At 35.9% G+C, this 20,497-nt stretch overlaps 1 protein-coding gene across 1 annotated transcript in view; it reads right to left on the reverse strand.

Annotated features, from left to right (window-relative positions):
* Positions 1-20,497, reverse strand: part of lgr4 (leucine-rich repeat containing G protein-coupled receptor 4) — a 52,247-nt gene that overhangs the window by 22,646 nt on the left and 9,104 nt on the right. The window contains exons 2-4 of the mRNA XM_088333701.1: positions 5,020-5,091; positions 3,414-3,485; positions 2,163-2,234 (exon numbers count right to left, since the gene is read on the reverse strand). Coding sequence (XP_088189827.1) covers positions 2,163-2,234; positions 3,414-3,485; positions 5,020-5,091 — 216 coding nt within the window. The remainder of the gene's footprint in view (positions 1-2,162; positions 2,235-3,413; positions 3,486-5,019; positions 5,092-20,497) is intronic.

Consider the following 20,497-nt stretch of genomic DNA (forward strand, 5'->3'; position numbering starts at 1 on the left):
GTCACAAAATAAAAGTAGCTGATGGTTTTTTTTTTTCATTTTAGTTTTTTTTTCACTAGACAGCGTTTAATTTGCGTTAATTGTTTTGTTTTTTTACTACAGTAATTGTTGGGTGAGGTTTATTTGGTATGTTGACATGCAGGGACTGGTCTGAATGACATCCTTATTGCGATTTCGGACAAATCTGAATCATCCCTTGACATGACAAGAGTAAGGTTTTTTTTAGCATAATGGAATAGTTTACGTTTTTAATTGCATGGATTTCCGATTTTTTTATTTTAACTAAAGTGAACCAACCAGTTCTTATCTTTTTTTTGAAGCAGTCCTTCTTTTAACCATGACTTGTTATGTTTTGCTAGCCCTCTTTCAGGATTTTCTAATTCCTAGGGCTGCGGCAAATGACATATTTGTCTAAATACAGCATTTTTTTTCTACCACCTTTGAAATTTGAAAGAAAAATTCTCATCCGTGCACCTAATTTTTGCACTTGATTCAATTTTATTACTGAAATGTTAAGTCAAAGACCTAACGAACTATTAGCTTACCTGTGCATTGTTCAACAGGTTCTAACCTAAGAGACTGAAATCAAACTTTGTTGCGGTTGTTTTACCCCCTTAACGTTCCAATAAAATTCGCCTAAAAACCTACTCTAAGACGTACCCAAAGTAAATCGAATGCCGTTCTTGAACTGTTTGGAGAATATGGACGGCTTTGGTCTCTTTTGATTGGTAACAACTTGAAGTAGCGTCCCACGCTGAGACAATCACAGCAAGTGCTACTAACATTGAGTAATCTGAGTTGGAAATAGAAGGTGTTTATTCTCGCCTTTTTTTTTTTTTTTGCAATGAAATGCCTGCAGATTTGTGTAGCATGGGCATCTTAGCTGGAAAACAGGTGAGACCATAGCTTGAAGCCTTACGTGGTAGTCTATCAAATTTGATTAAAATCTAAGGGTAAGTTTAGGCATTTCCTAAAGTGGCCATTTGGAGACGACTCGTTTGCAGCACTAAAACCTTTGCAAATGTGTATTTTACTTTGGCCAATTTTTTGAACATCATCAGTTGTAAATAATCGACTTCTCTTTCCAGATGTCAATCAATGATTGTTCACACTTGCGTGTAATAATGGTGCGTGAAAATGAATCACAAGTGGCTGTACGAACGTTTATTTTGGGGTCTAATTTGAATACACGACACTGCTCATCATTCTTTTACAAATATCATTAGCTAACCAATGTGTCATTCATCACTTGAATCGGTTTCTACTTGACAAAATATATTTATCAGTACAGGCCATTATAGGCTAATGCGGGCTGTGGACCGTAAAAAAAAGCCTGCAATTGGGCGAAAGTGGTGTCAACTAATAGGTCAGACACTAACAGCTAAATAGGTAATAATAATAAGTATTTTACAAGTCTGTCTCTTAGTAGTAAACGGAAATTATGTGGCGAAACAGACAGATTGCAGCAAAGAACATCCAAAGATGCAGAAATCCTTCTAAGCGGATTTTTATACCTGTTGGCGTTATCGTGTGTTTTGGAGTAAATATCTTACATGGTTGAATTCAATTGATGGTCCTGGATGTAACGAGTCTGTATTTGCAGACAACCATATAATGAGCTGACTAACAAGGGACTTATTGGTTAGATATGGCTTTATAGTTTCAGAGTTTAAGCTTTCCAATGATGATTCAGTGACTAGTGACATCGTGAAATCACGTCTTTGTTTGTAAACAGGCGGCGTTAAGGGGTTAATAAAGGGAATAAAATGTTAATTTAATCATGATTTCTTGATTAATTCATGACCTGATTTCTTGACCATTAAATTATTCTTTAATAACGTGTACACTGGACAATATATGTAATATTAAGCTCATATAATCATAGTTGCATAAAATGCCAAGGGGAATAAAATTGACGATATATTTGTCCATCACGATTATTTGTGTGACAATTGTCTCCAGAGATTTCTAATCATGACAGCCCTACTAATTCCAATTTTTTTTCCAGAAATAAGTAGAAATAATAGACCAGAAGAAGCCACAAAATTAAGTTGTGTATTTTAAAACATCATGACACTCATCATAAAGAGTAAGAAAACAAATAATTTAATACCTATTGTAATTGATTACTAAAATCGGTGAGCTATTCGTTAGCAACTCACAGAGACTGGAGGAAATGGAGATTCTTCAGGGCACCACTAGGTACGGTCTTAAGTTGATTATTCTGAAGCATCCTGATGACAAAACAAAAATATATCAAATTTAGTCAAACATATGATTAAACCAACTATGCAGGTTTAACACAAACATTGCAACCAAATTTAGCTTTGTTAAAAAGTCTTATAAGATCTCTTCAAACTGTTGAGGAACAGTACCTACTTGAAATATGAAACGAATCACAAACTAAACAGAAGAATAGATGCAACCAAAAAGTGTATATATGTTTTGCTTTGTATTCCGGATACAGTATACAGCTCTGACATAATATTGCAGGGGTGTGCCAAGTACATCCCACGGGCCACAAGTGGCTGCCAGGGTTTTTTCACCCGGCCCGCCAAACAAAATGGTCAAACTATAAAGGCAATATTTATAATACTAAATAAAAAAAAATTGGAAATACTATAATAGAAAAATACTACTACATGGATATTACAAAAATAGCAGATTATTACTCCAAAAATTCGACAGCAGAAATAAACCAAAAATATTAAAAAAACAAAACTAAAGTAATGCCACAAAACCAAATATCAAATTTGGTACTTAAAACAGGGAGCTAATATATTATTTTGTTTTACTGTCGTCGTTTGATGAAACTAATCAAATAGAAATAAATGTGTAAATGTCTGCATGTATTCATTCATTAATGAACAAAATTGGCTAAGTCTCCAGGACCCACCAGTAATTTTGTAGGGCGGCATTACACAAACATGTGCCAACATGGGAAATAAGTTTGTGTCTACGTCAATAAGCAATTGTTATTTTAAAGTGATTTGACTCCAATATGCAATGCATTATGTTTAAATAATAACGATCTTTAGTGTCTTCAACAAAGACTCACTTCAATTTCTACTGGGCTTTGAATATCATAGATGCAGTAGTGTACTGCAATATTATGTGCCTTTCACTCTTGAGTCTTTGGAAAAAAATACTACAATGTGTAGCCAAATATGAAATGTGCAAAACTTATCTTTGCACAAGCAGTTAAAAAAAACGTTGTTGGAACAGGGTTATGTCACTAAATGAATGCTATGGGAAATCACTAACTAACTAAGTACCACAAAGTTGCACCACAACATAGTGAAATATTTACTTGCCCCACCCCCGTTAGTGTAAAACTTCACACTGTGGCAGAGTGTGTTTGTATCTACATAAGAGTGTTGACAGTGGTGGCTGCATAGAGGGTGCATGCTTACAGGACTTTGAGCTGATGCAGTCCAGACAGGGCCTCTGGGTGGATGAAGGACAAGTCATTCCCTGCAAGTCTCCTAACACAACAAAATAAACATCAATCTAGAGTAATGTCAAATACCATTTTTTTATTAGTGAATGCTGTTTGTCGTCTGAGGGTAAAAAATAAGTGCTTTTACAATTCTCTCTGGGCACCCCAGACAGGGTTCAAGCTCTCACACTAAAGTTGGGGCAAGGGGTGTCAAAGACGCATCTGTCACGGTCTGTTGTCACTTTGTCTAACACCCACACAAGATTAGAACTACTTCCAGATATCCCCATCCCCCCACATTTCTTTCCGAGTCTCACAACAAGAGTCATTCATTGGTTTTAGACACTTAAACAGTTGAATATCCTTTAAAGATTACTGGGCCATATTGCAAATATATAGAAGCAATTCATTTCTCTTTCAACAGACTTTTTCCAAATTATTCTCTGTGTACCTATAAAAGTCTGTTGAGACACCTCCGTTTCCCGCTGCCAATAGACGTTCTTCAGAAAGTGTGTGAGTATGTGCAAGGGTGACTGTGACACACAGTCAAAGTACACCATCAGGCCTGAGAGATTAGCAACAGATTTATCACCTTGCAATATGAGTCCTACAGGACTAAAACCTCTGAAACAAGAGCTGAAGGGTGTGAGCTCCAGAATCAAGGCCGACTGTGTTAAAGGAACACATGCATGTCTAACGTCCCGAAGGAGAGGAACAGTCAAAACAAGTTATTTTCCAAGACACGTTTTTCATTGGAAATACAATGGAATATCACATTTTTAAATGTTGTCCAAGTACTAATACTTCGTCCTGCAACTGTATAATCATACATTTGGAACTATTTTTTCCTAGAGGTCCAATCTTTTATTTCTTAGCAACACCATCATGTAAGATCATGGCTTTCGGCGACACAGACGCAATAGCAAAGCCGAATTTGCATTTTGATTATCTAAGAATAACAGGCAACCAGTTCAGGGTGTACCCTGCCCACTGCCCGATGATTGCTGGGATGGGCTCCAGCACCCCCGCGACCCTACTGAGGATAAGCGGTGCAGCTGATGAGATGAGATGAACATTCATTTTATTTAATAAAAGACAATGTTGTTCCCTCAACAACACATGTATGCAAAATATACTGTTCACAGATCCATTAACCACTGGGGTCGCCAGGGCACCACTTCCTGTGGTGTGTCTTGAGCAAGTACAGTCTGGTGGCACCGATACAAAAGGGATATAGAGGTACCATTTGCGGAGCGGGTGATCATGGCCTAAGATCTGTACCGCTTGTTGTAAGTGTACAAAATTCTGAACTTTGGTGAGTAGGGAGTTTTGTATACAGGTTCTATGGATACCTTCCCTGACTAAATCTTTGCATTTTATATGCTTAGCTTTACTCATCGAAGAACATATTTTAAACATGTTTTTCCTCAACAAGGCGAAAAAAAAAGAATGGCTCTTGCGCTATACAACTTTGCAGCATCAACTCAAATAAACAAGTCCATACTTTGAGATCCAAGCCTCATGTCTGCTTTGTGCCTTAATCAATTTGACACAAACAAAAGAATAATCTTTTTACTCACAGCTCCTCCAGATAAGGAAAGTTGTTGAAAACATTTGCTGGAAGCTCGGTGATGTTGTTCATGCTTAGATCACTGTAAAGATGAAATGAAAACAACAACAGCTTTATTAGAATCGTATACAGATACATTCTGTTAAATTAAGAGAAGAGATGTACAGTTTCCCATACCATATAAAAACGCCGGCGGGCCGCTACGGTGTAATTGGTCCCCACCAGAGTTTCATAAATCAGTATTACTTAAAAATAGAATCATATTTTTGTTTATTATATATATATATATATATATATATATATATATATATATATATGTATATATAAATGCGAAATCAATCCAAATAACTTTGATATACCTCTTTGTACAAAAGAGCAAATGCGCTGGTGTGCTTACTTGCAGGCTTTATTGTACTCTCCCTTGCTGTTTGAGTTAATATTAATTAACATGTTTCATCTCTGCCGCTGCTCGCACATTTTTATTGTCCTCTTATATTTTTTGGGTTTATTGGAAAATAAACATGGTTTTGTCTCCACGTCTACCTTTTTACATTCGCTTTGGGTGACATAGAGTGGGGGGCACCTGAATGATCGCAATCTCTTTGGTAGTACCTGTCAACCATTTTTAGCTTATTTAAACCCTCAAGTTTTTCATCATAAGCAACTTTAAAGTAAAAAACTGCATCGCTGAAAAACAAACGACACAACAAAATGTTAAGTACAAATATTTACTTTTCAGTGCAACAAGAAATGCAGTATAACATAAAAGCAAACTTAGTTTTTAGTCATAGGACATATAAAGGATTCCCAAACAACGTTATATATATATATATATATATATATATATATATATATATATATATATAATGTATTTGCAGATCTACAAAAATATTGTAAAATACAATATATTTGAGCTTTTTATACACTGAACAGATGTAAAGTGAAAAACAAAACTGAATCACTGAAAATAACGCAAAACAAAACATTAAGTGCAGTGCTGTGGGGACTCAAAGTGACCAAAATTCACAATTTTATCTCCCAATTTCTTGCCCAGCCTGTTTGAGGTTTTTTGGTTACCCTTAGCAGCCAGATGGCTGACAATTAGCTTATGTTATTGTAAAATAAATTCAAATTTCTCAGGCAACAAGTACTGTTTCTTAAATAAAAGTTTATAACATAGTTCTTTTTAAAAAAATATTTTTTCTACCACTAGGAGGAGCTTAATAATACAGCTGTCCCCTTGTAGCCATTAAACGAACCCTTCCTTGACTGAAAACAGTAATAAAAGTAAAGCACAATGTCACTAGCAGACAGAAATTAAAAGGTTTCAATGCAAAAAAAAAACAGAACTGTCAATTTCTGCATATTAAAGTTTTAATTATTTATTGCATTTATGTGCAGTACAATTTTGCCATGCACTAAAGTATTAAAAATAAAAAATAAAAACCGATGAATGAGCCCAAGTTGTCATTGAAAACTGCCATCAATCAACCTATGTACTGAATCTATATCCCCCTAGTGGGAATATGCCAACAATATTTAATTTTATTACTGCTCTTAATGATTGTGTACTGACCAAATATACTAAAACAGAGAAGGTCGCGGGTGCCGGAGCTTATCGATATCTCAATATGCAACAGCAAGAAAAGTCTTATGAGCTTTCGCTTTGGAGTCCCTTAAGGGTCTGTGTTAGGACCTTTATTATTTTTATTAGATATGACTTGTGTAATCTATCATCAAAATTAAGACATTTTGTATTTGCTGACCACGCCCCAATACTGGAATTGAGTACAAATATACATGAATTGCAGGCAGAAATTACCATAGCACTTAACAAAGTCAAGGAATGGTTTGATTCAAAAGGAATTATCAATACATTTATAATAAAAATTTATGGTATTTGGAAAATACAAAAAATACATTGGAATACAAATAAAGATAGGTAATGTTAAAATAACAAAAGTTATAAAGTTTAAGTTGTTGGAGTGATCATTAGCCTTGATATTTGATGAACACCCCAAATATGCAGACATATATTTGACCAAAAAAAACCCTCACATAATGAGCAGTTAATTTGACCTTATTTAAGTGTGATTCCCCAAATTTCGTCAAGGTGTAAAATTCACGTATAACATTGAAAAGCCATTGTGTCACCCGAAAAAATATTAATTTATCAAATGATTTAGATGATGACCTTAAAAATATCTGTAATTTATATCTATTTTAAAAAATATATACAGAATGTATTTTAGATAAGTATGCTAAAGTGGTGGTGGCATGGTGAATGAGTGGTTAGCACCTTTGCGCCACAGTTTAGAGGTTGAGGGTTCAATTCCTGTTATTGCTGCCCCTGAAAAGAGTTTTCATGTTCTCTCCATGCCTGCATGGGTTTCCTCTGGGCACGCCGGTTTCCTCCCACATTCTTAAAAACATCAATGTCTGGTTGATTCGCAGGTCAAAATTGTTACAAAGTGTATCATAGATACAAAGTGAGCGAGTGTCTGTCTCTGTGTGCCCTCCACCTGGCTGGCAGCCAGTTCAGGGTGTCCCCTGCCAACGTCTGAATACATTTGGCATGCACCCCAGCACCCCGCGACCCTAGTGAGAATAAGCGGGTTAGAAAAAGGATTGATGCTAAAGAGGATTAATATACCACAAGCTCCTTTGGGTATAATATGTTCTTTGTCTTCTAATTTCCCTTTTGTGGGGTAAGATTCCATTTTCTTGTTTCGATTTTGAACATGTCTTCCCAGCAAGGAAAATAATGGAATGGATGTAGGCACCTAAAATGCTTCATCTTCAGCCTTGCTTTGGGGACGTATTTATTATATTATTGTATTGTTAATGGTTTGTTTGCCTTTGTTAGTTAGTTGATGTGTTTTTTTTCTGCAGTGCCTCAATAGAAAGCAAAAACATGACTTTGATAGTCTGTGCAAAAAGGAATATCTGCTTCTTAACTATAGGAATTTAGCACCAGAATGTTTTGTACTTAAGGCTGCAACTAACCGCTATTTGAATAAACGATTCTTACGATTAATCAATGGATTGGATTTTTAGAAAACACATTTTTAATTTTATCCTATATTCAGATCTTATAAGTTTTGGACGGATAGAAAAACAGTGTACAACACAACAAAATACTCTATTATATGAAACAATAATAAAAAAATACTTAAAAGGAAACAAAAGTATGCGCAAAGTAAATGTATGTTATAAATCCGCAAATGTGTAAGATACTTTTTTACTACCACCTTATGCAAAGATATTACTATATTTAGACTTATCACGCATAAAAAAATGAGAAAGTGCACAAAATTTTATTTGTATGTGTAGCAAAGAATATAAAAAATGTAAACCCCCTTAAAAACTGTTATCAACAAATTTGTTTTTTGGGGTAAATCTTTGAATATGATCGACATTGCGCAAATAATATACAATATGCTTAAAATGCCGCCCCTTGTGTTGAGATAATAATGTCATCATTATTATTTTACTTTTGAATTTATATATTTAATTAATTTGCGTTCGTTTTCTTTCTCTGTATTTCTGCACCACTTTCTGCTCCCTTGTTAAATTTGTAATGTTTGACCGTTTCATTCCAATTTTGTTTGCGATGATGTGATGTTCAAAAAAATAAAGAAAAAGGTAAGCTACTTCCATAAAAACGGTCTCAAGGCGCCTTCTGCCGGACCAAAGTAGTACAACAAATTTACAACTTAACAATGAGGTCCAGTACACTTACCGGCATTTGCATTGATTATCGTGCTTAGTGGCTCATGGATTGTGCAACGCGACGAATCGATAAGGTAACTAGTTGCCACGCTTTTAATAGTCGATTTATCGATTCTTTGTTGCGGCCCCAGTTGTACTGTGAATGGGTCTTGTAAACCACCCATCAAGCATTTTGCCACATGTGCAAAAGCTTTTAATAAGGCCTGGCTTAAAGTGGATCAACTCTGAAAATACTTGCCTAGATTTCGCAATTGATAATTTGAAGAAATTGTTCATTCTTAAAATGGACAAATAATCTAATTAAATTGAATTCTTATCCACACCTAAATGTTTGGCTTTGCAACTAACATTTGCCTGACCTACTTTTATGCAATGGCTTCAAAACAGTTGTGCTTGATTATTTTACCGCTGGATAATACTAAATAGTACACACTAAAACTTTTTTTTGCTTCACTAAGGCCCGAAGGATCTTTCCCTTTTCAATCCATCTGCAAGATAAGCATGTAGCAGCATGACAAACATGCACTCAGGAATGTATTTGTTTCCATACAGAAATTAATATCACGTGTGTTTTGCTACAAGTATTGAATCTAGACACTGAAAAAAATCCATCCAATTTTTTTTATATCAAAGCCATTGTTGTGTATGAAATCCCAGACAAAATAATACAGGTTACACAAAAAAAGTACAATATTTTCACATGAAAATTTGAAGACAGGTGAGAACGCCAAATAATAATTTTGATGAAGGATCCATTACGCTTCAAAAGAGAAGTAACCATGAATTTCAAATACATTTTGAAATAAAGCAGCTGCCTGCACAACTTTATCCCTTCAATTGGTTGTCTTGAATTCCATTCTCAGCTCTCTAGGACCTTTGTGGGCCCCCGAAATCCAGCAAGGATCATTTTGCCCTTCCTTCGCAGTCCCGATTAAACAGTACTCATATACCGACGGAAGCATTACATAGATATCCATCCTAGAATATCTAGCATCTCTACAAACCACGTTCTGCTCAGATTTACCCAACAATCTAGTGACTTTGTAGACAACAGCCTGATTGTAATGTTTTTTCTACTCAGGTAGAGAGTAACCATTACTGTGGAATGAATCTGAAACCACTTGTAATTGTTCAGGCACATTCCTTAACTCATTTCTTGTACGTTCAGATTTTTGTGATTACACACAGAAAACTATTGTGCGAGAGATCCAGATGACTGTCCCACTTCCTCCATCCTTGACTGTCTAGCTGCTTTACTCATCAAGGTATTTGGCCCGTGTCTTATAAGTTAGATTGGAGAGGATACTCAAAATCCAGCCAGGTTTAATAATGACAATTTCAAATGATATTACAACATGGTAATGGGAAATATCAATCCCATGTGCATTTTATGTGAGAGAGGAAGTTGAAAAACTAAAAATTGAAAGACCTCTTTGGAAAAATAGAATTGTCACATTCATCTCAAAACTAATTTATTATATTTGGTTATCAAAGCTAGTTTAAGTGTGATAACTCTGAAAACAAACTCACATACAATAAAGCTGACACTTTGTAATGGGAAAATATGCTTATAACCTAATTCCTAGCAGTTACTTTGTTGAATGGACTGTGGCACTCATAGTCCTGTCAAACACATTCCATTGTTCTTGATAACAAAAGCAAGCACTGTGTGATCCGTACAGTATTAAATATTAAAAATAAAACCTACTCAGCCGTTCTAAAATTGCTTGAATGAAGTATTCCCTTCAAAAAGTGTTAAAGCATACAGTTGCATTCTGCTAAAATTAGACTAGGATTTTAAAACTGTTTTTGTTCAGTAACTGAAATGTGTTCATCATAAGGGGGGTAATCCAACATGTAAAACCAAATTAAATGTAAAACCACAGAATCTACATATTCATGGTTTGTACATCTTTTTCATGGCCAAATTCAAGCGCTTTTTGAAGAATTTCGAAGCGTATTTTTCCCCATTTCTCCAGTACCATTTAAAGAAAAATATGTGGTGTCCATCTATCTATCTATCTTTCTATCTACCCTGGGCATATCCCTCAAGAGGGGTGACCGACAGCAGGACAAACACATACACAAAAAAGGGAATTTGGGCGGGCCACAAATAAATCTGTAATTTATTCATGAGATTTTTAATTTTACAAAGATATTGGTGAAATTGCGAAAATATGTGTTATTTAAACAAATTTCTCCCTATATACTGTAGGTGCTGGGTAAAAATGACAGTAATATGTAGCTTACTTACATTTACATGGCGCGAAGCTCTTCCAATTACAATATACCACTGGGAAACACCATCTTCATTATTTGCACAGCCAATAATGAAAATACATAATAGTCACATAATCCATGCACTAATACACATGTCAGAGCGCCACGTTTAGGTGTAGGATCCACCCGTCTTCTTGGGTCGACCCGTAAGGGGCGATGGCGCTTCGTAGGTCAATGCCATACAAACTAACGAGGGCTGCCGTTAATCACGAGGGAAGAAATGGAATGGCAAAACAAAACCAACAGAAAGCAGTGTTGGTGTAATTTTAAAGCAGACTCGTTGTAAAACATGGCAACAATTTCAAGCACTTACAAGCACTTCTCCCCAAATTTAAGCACTTTTCAATCCTTGAAAACAATAAAATTCAAACATTTTCAAGGATTTCAAGCACCCGTACAAACCCTGCATATTGTAAAAGCATTTAAGGGTGAATAACGATACAGGTCAAATGTCTAGTCGTGTTTATTTCTATTGCCCTAAATCACAAGAAGTCTCAAAGGCTACCAAAATGCTATTACACAATCCCCTGATCTGAAACTACATGAGGGCAAAGAAAAACTCAAAAATCTCCACATGAGGAAAATGAAGAAACTTTGTGAGGGGGCTGTACATGAGGTAATCCCCCTTCCAGGATATCACAAAATGCCAAAAAAAATGAAGTATGAATATCTCAACGAGGAAATTCAAATGACTAGTCATAAGAGAATGTTGTTTAAAATATAAAAAACAGATAGAACACAAATTTTCATGACTCACTTACGTGACATGAAAAGTGTTTGGGATAAATATTGTTGTGTCAACTTTTGCTGAGTAAAAAAATTGTATTCCAAATATTAAAAAAGTACAACGTTGATGCATTTATTTATATGTTCATTTGTTATTTTTAATTATTTGGATAATTCTACATTTTGTTTGATTGAAGAGATTTTTTTGTCAATGTATCCTCTTCAATGTGTGTTTTGTGACTGAATTAAGATAAATTCTATAAAAACTTTGCTTTAAAACAACCGGGATTCAATAGGTTCAATATATTTGTTTCTGTTATTAGAATGTATTTTCTTTAATATAGTGTGAAAGGTATCAAAGTTGTTAAAGGGACAGGACAAAGATAAGCTTTGGCTTTTTTTTTTTTTTACCCGGTTTTCATTTCAACTGTTTTTTTTTAGTTTGTTGGGTATTGAATTAATAGCAACCTTTTTACTGAAATGAAAAGAGGGAGAACAAATAGAATGTCAACAAACAGTTTGAGCGGCCAAGGCACAAAATACCCTGCTGTTCGTCCTCGGCTCACAAGGCCATGTTAGCTCACATTTTGGATGACTAACACACAATACCAATACAAATTTTGCAACCGTGCTCATACTTGGAAGAGAAAAGTAACACACTAAGGTTCAGAAGTGCAAGGTAACACACTAAAAAAGGTGAATACGATGAGAATTAAATATACAGGGTTAGGGCAAGAAGACACAGAGACAGAGAGGCTCTGGCCATCCACCAGTTACTCGTTAATAGTGTGGGCATCGCTAATGCTAACCAAATTAGCGACGTAAAAACGAGACCCAATGACAAAGAGATATGTGTGGTTACCGTGGAATGGACAGGCATTATTGTTTTGGACTTTACATGAAAGTATGGGTACACAATTTTTCAGAGTGGCGCCCAGCTGAACAGTATGTAATCCTGTGCAGTCCTTTGAGACATTTTTGTGATTAAGGGCTATATAAATAAATTTGACTTGACTTGACTTGACTATATGCTGCATTGTTAACTCATACAATGCCAGACGTTTCTCTCAAATGAGAAGAGACATTTAGTTCATTTTAACATTTTTCAGCTCTACGTTAAGAGTGTTAAAAAGCGTGTATGTTTTCAGTGATCAACCCACAACCAGCTGTTAAAACACTGCAAAAACCTCAGTCTTTTTTTCATCCAGAGAGATACAAGCAAATATTGACTTACTCAAGATACACAATTTCTAGGTAAAAGTAAAAAAATAGCAGTAAAAAGATGGCCGAAGAAAAAATATAAAAATTCCTTCATTCATTGTCCAAAAACTTAATAATGTATATAATGTAAATTGCATGAAAAGTGTTGGTAAGTCAAAGGGAATAGTGGTTAATAACAATTTCCTTGGACAAGTCCTGCTTACTTTTTTCAACGGCAACTTTGAGGGGGAAGTGAGAACGTTGAATATTTATAACAGAATGAGGGTGTCAAGATACAAGAACAAGTATGTTCGTATTAGTATGTTATATGTGTTGTATGTGGTTGTAGGTGCGTATTTGTATGTTGTATGTGGGTATCAGTATCAGCATGTGCATATTAGTATGATTAGAGTTCCTACAGCTTATGGAAAGATAAGTTCACGACATTTTAATGTCTTTTAAATCAAATTTAAGACCAAGTTGCCAAAACAAACGTATTTCTTGCACACAATACATTATACCTTGTGCACATTACCTAGCGCAGCTTTTGAACACGGTGAAAAATGTTTATCGGACAGCCACTTCTCAATGAATGTTCACTTTTCCATGGTACAAAGCAAACGTCTCTGTCCGAAGTTACTATGTGTATTGTGGGTAAATACAAGACATGTGTCTGCTCTGAAAGGCCTGACTGACTTTTTTTTTTTTTTTTTAACTATTCTATATAATTACCTTGTAATATACACTACAATATCTTTATTACTCTATTCATTTTACATCATCATTGAGAGTTCGCGTGTCAAATGATTTCTTGTATATATCATGTTTATGGTTTATACTGGCTGAATAAAACTTCATTCCTTTCTTCCTCATATTAAAAAAATAATCCCAGGAGTTTTAGTCTGTTACCACTTAAATCAATTACCGTATTTTCCGCACTATAAGGCGCACCTAAAAGCCTTTTTTTTTTTTCAAAAGCTGACCATGCGCCTTATAATACAGTGCGCCTTATATATGGATCAATATTAAGTCACAAAGTCTTGCAACTAAGGCAAGCAGCCACCGACTAGATCTTCCCCCGGAGGTGAAGTCGTCCGCGGTGTATGCTGGGATTTATATACCGGCGTTTCATTGGCTAACCAATGTGTCAATCATCATTTGAATCAGTCACTATTGGCTAAAGTTATTCGGAGGTAAAAGGGGCAGATCCTTTTCATCATTTACAGATGGCTTAGGTGAGCTATGCGGCTTTATATTTTCCCAGTATCTTGTTTTAGAACGATCTTGATGTTTCTGTGATGAGTCTATTTTTAAACTAAATTCAATTCAAAGTGTTTATTGTCAAATGCACAGTAAAGAACCCAGTTTCCCTGCACAATAAAATTCTTACTTTGCTGTCCACACAGTTGCCAGCAAAAAATAAAATGGAAACTAAGAAATGTTTGGCGTTTCTTGAATCCCAAGACTTTTAACCTTCCGAATGATATTTGGAATGATGCATTTGAGTGATTGGTGACATCGTACAGACACTGTTTCCGTACATGCCTGAGACACGTATTTGCTTCTTTGCAAGCTTTCGGAATGTTAAGGGGGTAATAAGTTTGACTTAACTATCTGACTGTTTTATCGACGTTCCCATTGTAGCGCCTTATAATCCGGTGCGCCTTATGTATGGAAAATATAGGACCAAAAACTATTTTTTGGGGGTGCGCGCTATAGTGCGGAAAATACGGTACACGTAAATACTGCCACGCGGTATGAATAAAATGGTCGACATGATAAATGTGATAAATATAGCATAGCTATAGCCACAATATTTATAGAAGAAAAGTATTGTCTGGGTTAAGATACTCAATCTGTCAGATAAAACATGAAAAAAAAAAATCAAGAAAATATATTTAAGATTAACACAATCAAAACTCACAAAAGGTATGCAATTTAGCCTTCAAATAGGACCAAATGGCTGTTGGGAGACATTAACCCAGATTGTAAGAGCTCACACAGCTGCAATATTTCTCACTAATCCATCACTATTCCCAAACCCGAGTACTTCACATACAAAAGGCAGAGGGAGTGGTAGAGGACAACTAAAGTTCAAGTCACTGAAAGAACAAATGAGGGAAGACAGTGAATGGGGAATAACAACCTTTCATAGGCATAAGAGTTTTCCACTTAAATATGCATTTAGTAAGTTTAGTGTTCAATCTACTTAAAGATAATCCCAGATTCTTAAACTTGCAAAATGTGAAGAAATAATACATGGTTTTACATAAAATGCATGTACATTCCATCAGTGTATTCCAATTAGGCATTGTGTCGCAGGTGGTAATGGTAAATTGTCTGCATTTTAAGGCTGCAACTAGGGAATGTTTTTATAATCAATTGATTATTTTTTCGATTAATCAGTGAATCCAATTTTTTTGTCTGAAGTTCTGCAACACTTTCTGCTCCCTTGAAAATTGTTAACTTTTTTAATGCTTAAACAGTCAAACGCCACAAAGTAGAAACTTTCATGCCAATTGTGTTTGTAATGATGCAATGTTGCAATATAAGAAAGATATTTAAAAAAGGTAATATAGCTTCTTGTAAAAAGAGTCTTGGCGCCCATTGCCGGACCACAACTCTAAGTGTCACAACTAAATTGTATGCACTCTGCGTTGATTTAACATACACAAAGTCTCATAAACCACGTAAAACAATGATGAGCTTAATAGCTGCCAACCCATTTAATGATCGATTTTACTCGGTTTTATCAGTTAGTTGTTGAAGCACTACTGCATTTATAAGGGCAAGCAGCCAAAAAGGGGGAAACTGGCCCAAAAAAAAAAAAAAAAACATACGGAGAGCCGCCAACAGAGTGCTAACAAGGACTCATCAACTTAAGCGACTGTAGCCTTGGCAGAAAAATGCAAGGCTGGCCGATCAAACAACACACAGTGAGCATCCTGGCTTACCGGGTACCAATTGCAAAAAGTGGCATGAAATCAGGAAAGCCCTCAGCAGCCTTGACGCTAACTGAAAAAAACTACATTAAGCATGACACACACAGTGAAAAAAACAAATGGAAAGCCACAATGGCTACCTAAAAGGAGGGAAAGGCCAACAAGGAAAGCATATCGTAATGGTAATGGTAGCATGTAACCTTGTCCAAGTAGCCTTTGAAGTTTGAAGAACGTAACTCCGACAAAACAGTAACACGACCCCCAGTGACAGGGTGAGCAAAGTTCCAATTTCTCCAAGAAGAATGAGAAGTATGCAATCACAGATCACTACAATCGCTGTTCATTTTGGAGCTCCTCTCACATGATACGTAAACTGTTGGCTGGGTCCCCTAACCAATAGCGTCGAGGGGCACCATTTCCTGTGGTGTGTCTTGGGCAAGTACAGCCTGGTGGCGCCCATCCCTCTACAGGCCAACATATGTTTCCACCTGGTCTCTAACCGTGGACAATTCGCGTGATTAGCGAATGTGCTAACAATTTTGAATGTGTTGTATTCCTTCATTGAGGTCACAGCTATAAGGCAAAAAAGCCAGATGGGTCAACTTTCCAAATTGGAGTAACTTTCTAGTGTGCATAGGCACGTGGAATATTTGGCAACATGTTTGGGAATACCTTTAAGTGTAGTGAAATAGCCATAAGTATACACCTAATATGTTCACCAATTCATACAAACAACATCAGCGGGGCGAGGCAAACAGCTGCTTGAAATTAATATAATGTTGAAACTCTGCTTCTTGTTAATATTGCAACACAGGACTCAATAATAATAATAATAAACAGGGGCCTTTTTCATTAAGCAAATAGCATGGACAAAACTTTTTCTTCTCAATCTCTCGTGGCATATTGTATTTTAATGGAATACAATATAAATACCCTTCTTCTGTATACTTTTTCTAAAAACGTCACTTTAACAATGGTTACTTAAAATAGGCTAGTTTTGGTTCTGCTAAAGAACAATTAAAAATGCTTTGATTTTAGATTAATGTCCATCCAATGTGTATGTATATAAAAAGGAGTGTAAATCAAATGATTTCAAAATATGTTCTGTATCTTTGAAAACTTTTTGATCAATGCGTTATTTGGAGTTGACAGAGGAGAATGGTAATCATTGTTCAGATAATGGGCCATGAAATATGAGAAAAAAACGCACATTTATCTATCAAGTATCTGTAGTGGTGTCAGTGAAATGCATTATTATCATGTTAAGAAGGGTTTAAGATACTCTTTATACAGGATTCGTACACATTTTTCATGGCCAAATTCAAGCAATTGTTAAGGACTTTTAAAGCCAATTTGTCTAGTACGATTAATAGAAGAAATCCGGAGCCAACCATGTATTTTGCCAATCCACGAATATATCTTTGATTTTTAAATCTTGTGTAAATTGTGAATATAGTTGTGTATCTAAACAATATGTGTGTAAATCTGTTTAAGACACATCTTTTCCCATATAGGTGTTGGTAAAAATGTTAATATGTAGCTCTTCTTCTAGTTACAATTTACCATTGAGAAACGCTATCTTAATTTTTTGCATGGCCGATAATAAATATCCATAATATCCAGAACTATATCGATAACTAATGCCAGTTGCAGTTATTCATGATGAAAGAAGAAATGTCATGGTGAAGCGAAGCCATCAGAGAACAGTGTCGTCGTGATTTTTAGGCAGACGTTGTGAAACATGGAAACAATTTTAAGCAATTACAAGCACTCTACCCAAAATCCTGGCCAAGTTCTAATAATAGTGCAATGAAAGAAAAATAGTGATTTGTAACAATAGAGCAATGAAAAGAAGGGAAATAACATTAAGCACCAACACCAATCACCACGGTATATTTTCAATTTTGTGCAATATCATTTAGCAGCAACAAAACACATTTTTGCTGAGTACTCAATGTTTTCGTACTAATAGGAGGCACTAAATATTACACACTGTCCCTTTAAGCCACTTATTTTTTTTCTGTTTTATGAGCATTCAACCAATGCACTATTTAATTGCTTGTCAGTTATTTATCAACTTATTTTGCACCTTTTTAACACGATGATGCAATACAACCCTTTTTCTCCCCTAGTTTCATTTTCGTTTTTTGGCCAAGCGTTACATATTTTCGGTTTCAGCACAACATTTACATTTCAGTGTATTATTAAATAAAATGCTGCCAGGTATTTCAAGCAATTCCTGATTTGCATTGATTGGCATCTAAATAACTGCCATTCATTTTCACTCCTTCAAACTTCGTCATTTCCTGGTTTAAACTAATAAACTACTTTGATACTAGTTCCAAGTAAGGATGACAAAAGAGGTTCACTTCTCACTACCTTGTTCATTTTAACCTATCAGTGGGAGTTTGCTAGAGCTAGCAACATACAGTAAATGCTTTGTTAACGTTCAGACACACCTGTTTAAGAATGCGGCAGCTAGACTTTTGACTAAGACCAAAAAGTTTGAGCATATTACTCCTGTACTGGCCAACTTGCACTGGCTCCCAGTCCACTTAAGATGTGACTTTAAGGTTCTCTTATTAACATATAAATTTTTGCATGGGTTTGCACTCTCTTATCTCTCTGATTTGATTTCCTCCTATGTTCCTGCACGGAGTCTGCGCTCGGAAAATGCCGGTCTACTTGTGACTCCGAGAGCCAAGAAGTCTGCAGGCTCGAGCGCGTTCTCCATCCGGGCCCTGCCCTGCCTCCGGAGATAAGGTCTGCAACCTCAACGGAAGTTTTTAAATCGAGGCTTAAGACATACTTCTATTTCAAAGCTTATGATTGATGCCCACCTCATATACTTTATTGTCCTGTCTTTTTCCGACTGCCTGCCTGACTGATAGGAAGGAGAAGGACAATTTGAGATGAGTCAGCGGACCAGCGTTTGACCTGAAGCATGTCAACTCCTGCATTTACAAGCTGGCAGAGATGGGAAGCTGCGTCGTGGCCGTCAAAGATTTTCTGGACTAGTTTACAGGCTGGGGGCGTCGTTGGTGTCATGCTCTTTCCGGACATTTTCAACATCTTACCTAGTGTTTACTATTCTGTGTACAGTAATGCTAATGGTAATTCAGCCTGGTCAATCCTGGAAGGGAAATTACCACGTGTGAGGTCCTTTCTCAAGGTTTCTCTTTTTTCCTCACACTGAGGTTTTTGAGTTGTTCCTTGCCCGCATGCGGGTTTAGGATCAGGTAATTGTGCAATTTTGTAATTGTAATCCTGTGCAGTCCTTTGAGACATTTTTGTGATTAAGGGCTATATAAATAAATCTGACTTGACTTGACTTTAAATGTTACAAGAGTTATATTTTAGAAAATGTCCCCTGAACTTGTTCACTAAATTATTTTACGTTCAGCTTTTACTGTTTATTACAGTCATTTTCCAAGAATTCCAAGCTTAACTTCTTTCGTTTGTCAACGGGAATTATTCGAAAGTTCATGTGATTTAAATCATGTCATTTGAATGTATTTGTTTTCTCAAATCATTTGTGGCCCAGTTTTACAGATCAGCTATATATAGGAAATTAGTCGACTCAGATTTTACGGATATGCGAAACTGCTGTGTAAACAAACAAAATATTCCAACGCAAACATGCAGTGCAAATATTTGCGTTAAAAAGAGGCCCTGCATCATTCAGTTATTTTTCTGTCATCCTTCATGATATCATTGTGGTGAGTTGCTTTAATAATTAAATTCCTAACACAGCTTTGCCAAAGGTGTACTTATAGTGTTTGTAGAAAAGCAGTTAAACAAGTTAATAATTAATGCCGAGCAATTGTGAAACAAACATGAAAGCTTCCTTCTTGAAGCAACAATCATCGGTAGCAGAACATGGCAGTGGTGAGCATAAGGACAAAAAATTGCTTTATTTTCTTCATTTTGGGGAACGAATGGGGGAAGATTAGTTGATAAATGCAAGTACCACATTGAAAAACACTGAAGAGGCAAAATTATATAATTTAAAAAAAAAAATAAAAGAAAAGTTTCCACCAAGTTCCTAAAATATATTGTAAATTTCAATAGCTCTCGACAGGACATGATTATTTACAGGGCTGGACTAAACTGGATCTAACTGCACAATCTCCAGTAGGGGTGGATAAATTCAAATGTCGATATTACCTTTACTAAGCAAGCACTTGGATGGGATCATTCCTCGTCAGGGGATCTTTACTTCGCTCCACTACCAATTTTCTTAACGCACTGTTTCTTTATGTAGATAGCGCAGGCAGGAACACTTTTGGCACCTCTCCCCATCTGGCCTGCTGCTGCATCCTGCCTACCTGTGTATATGGGGTTATTTATGGGTGTTGGGTTTTATCTCTATTTATTCTGGATATTTTTTCTGTGGATCTTTGCATTTTCTTTTAACTGTCAATGGATGACTGGAAGCTCTAAACCACGTTCCGTTATTCTTTGACAATGACAATTCATATTCTGAACTCTACCAGACAAGAGAGGGCCACATATATGCTGTATCCCCTACCAGGAGCTAAAATGAGGCAAACAGGAAGTGCAGCAGGGACTTTTTTTAACTACAGAAAAGATCAATGCCAGGTGTCA

This window comes from Urocampus carinirostris, chromosome 4 (genome assembly GCF_059441175.1).
Source record: "Urocampus carinirostris isolate Australia breed hairy pipefish chromosome 4, RoL_Ucar_1.0, whole genome shotgun sequence".
Lineage (NCBI taxonomy): Eukaryota > Metazoa > Chordata > Actinopteri > Syngnathiformes > Syngnathidae > Urocampus > Urocampus carinirostris.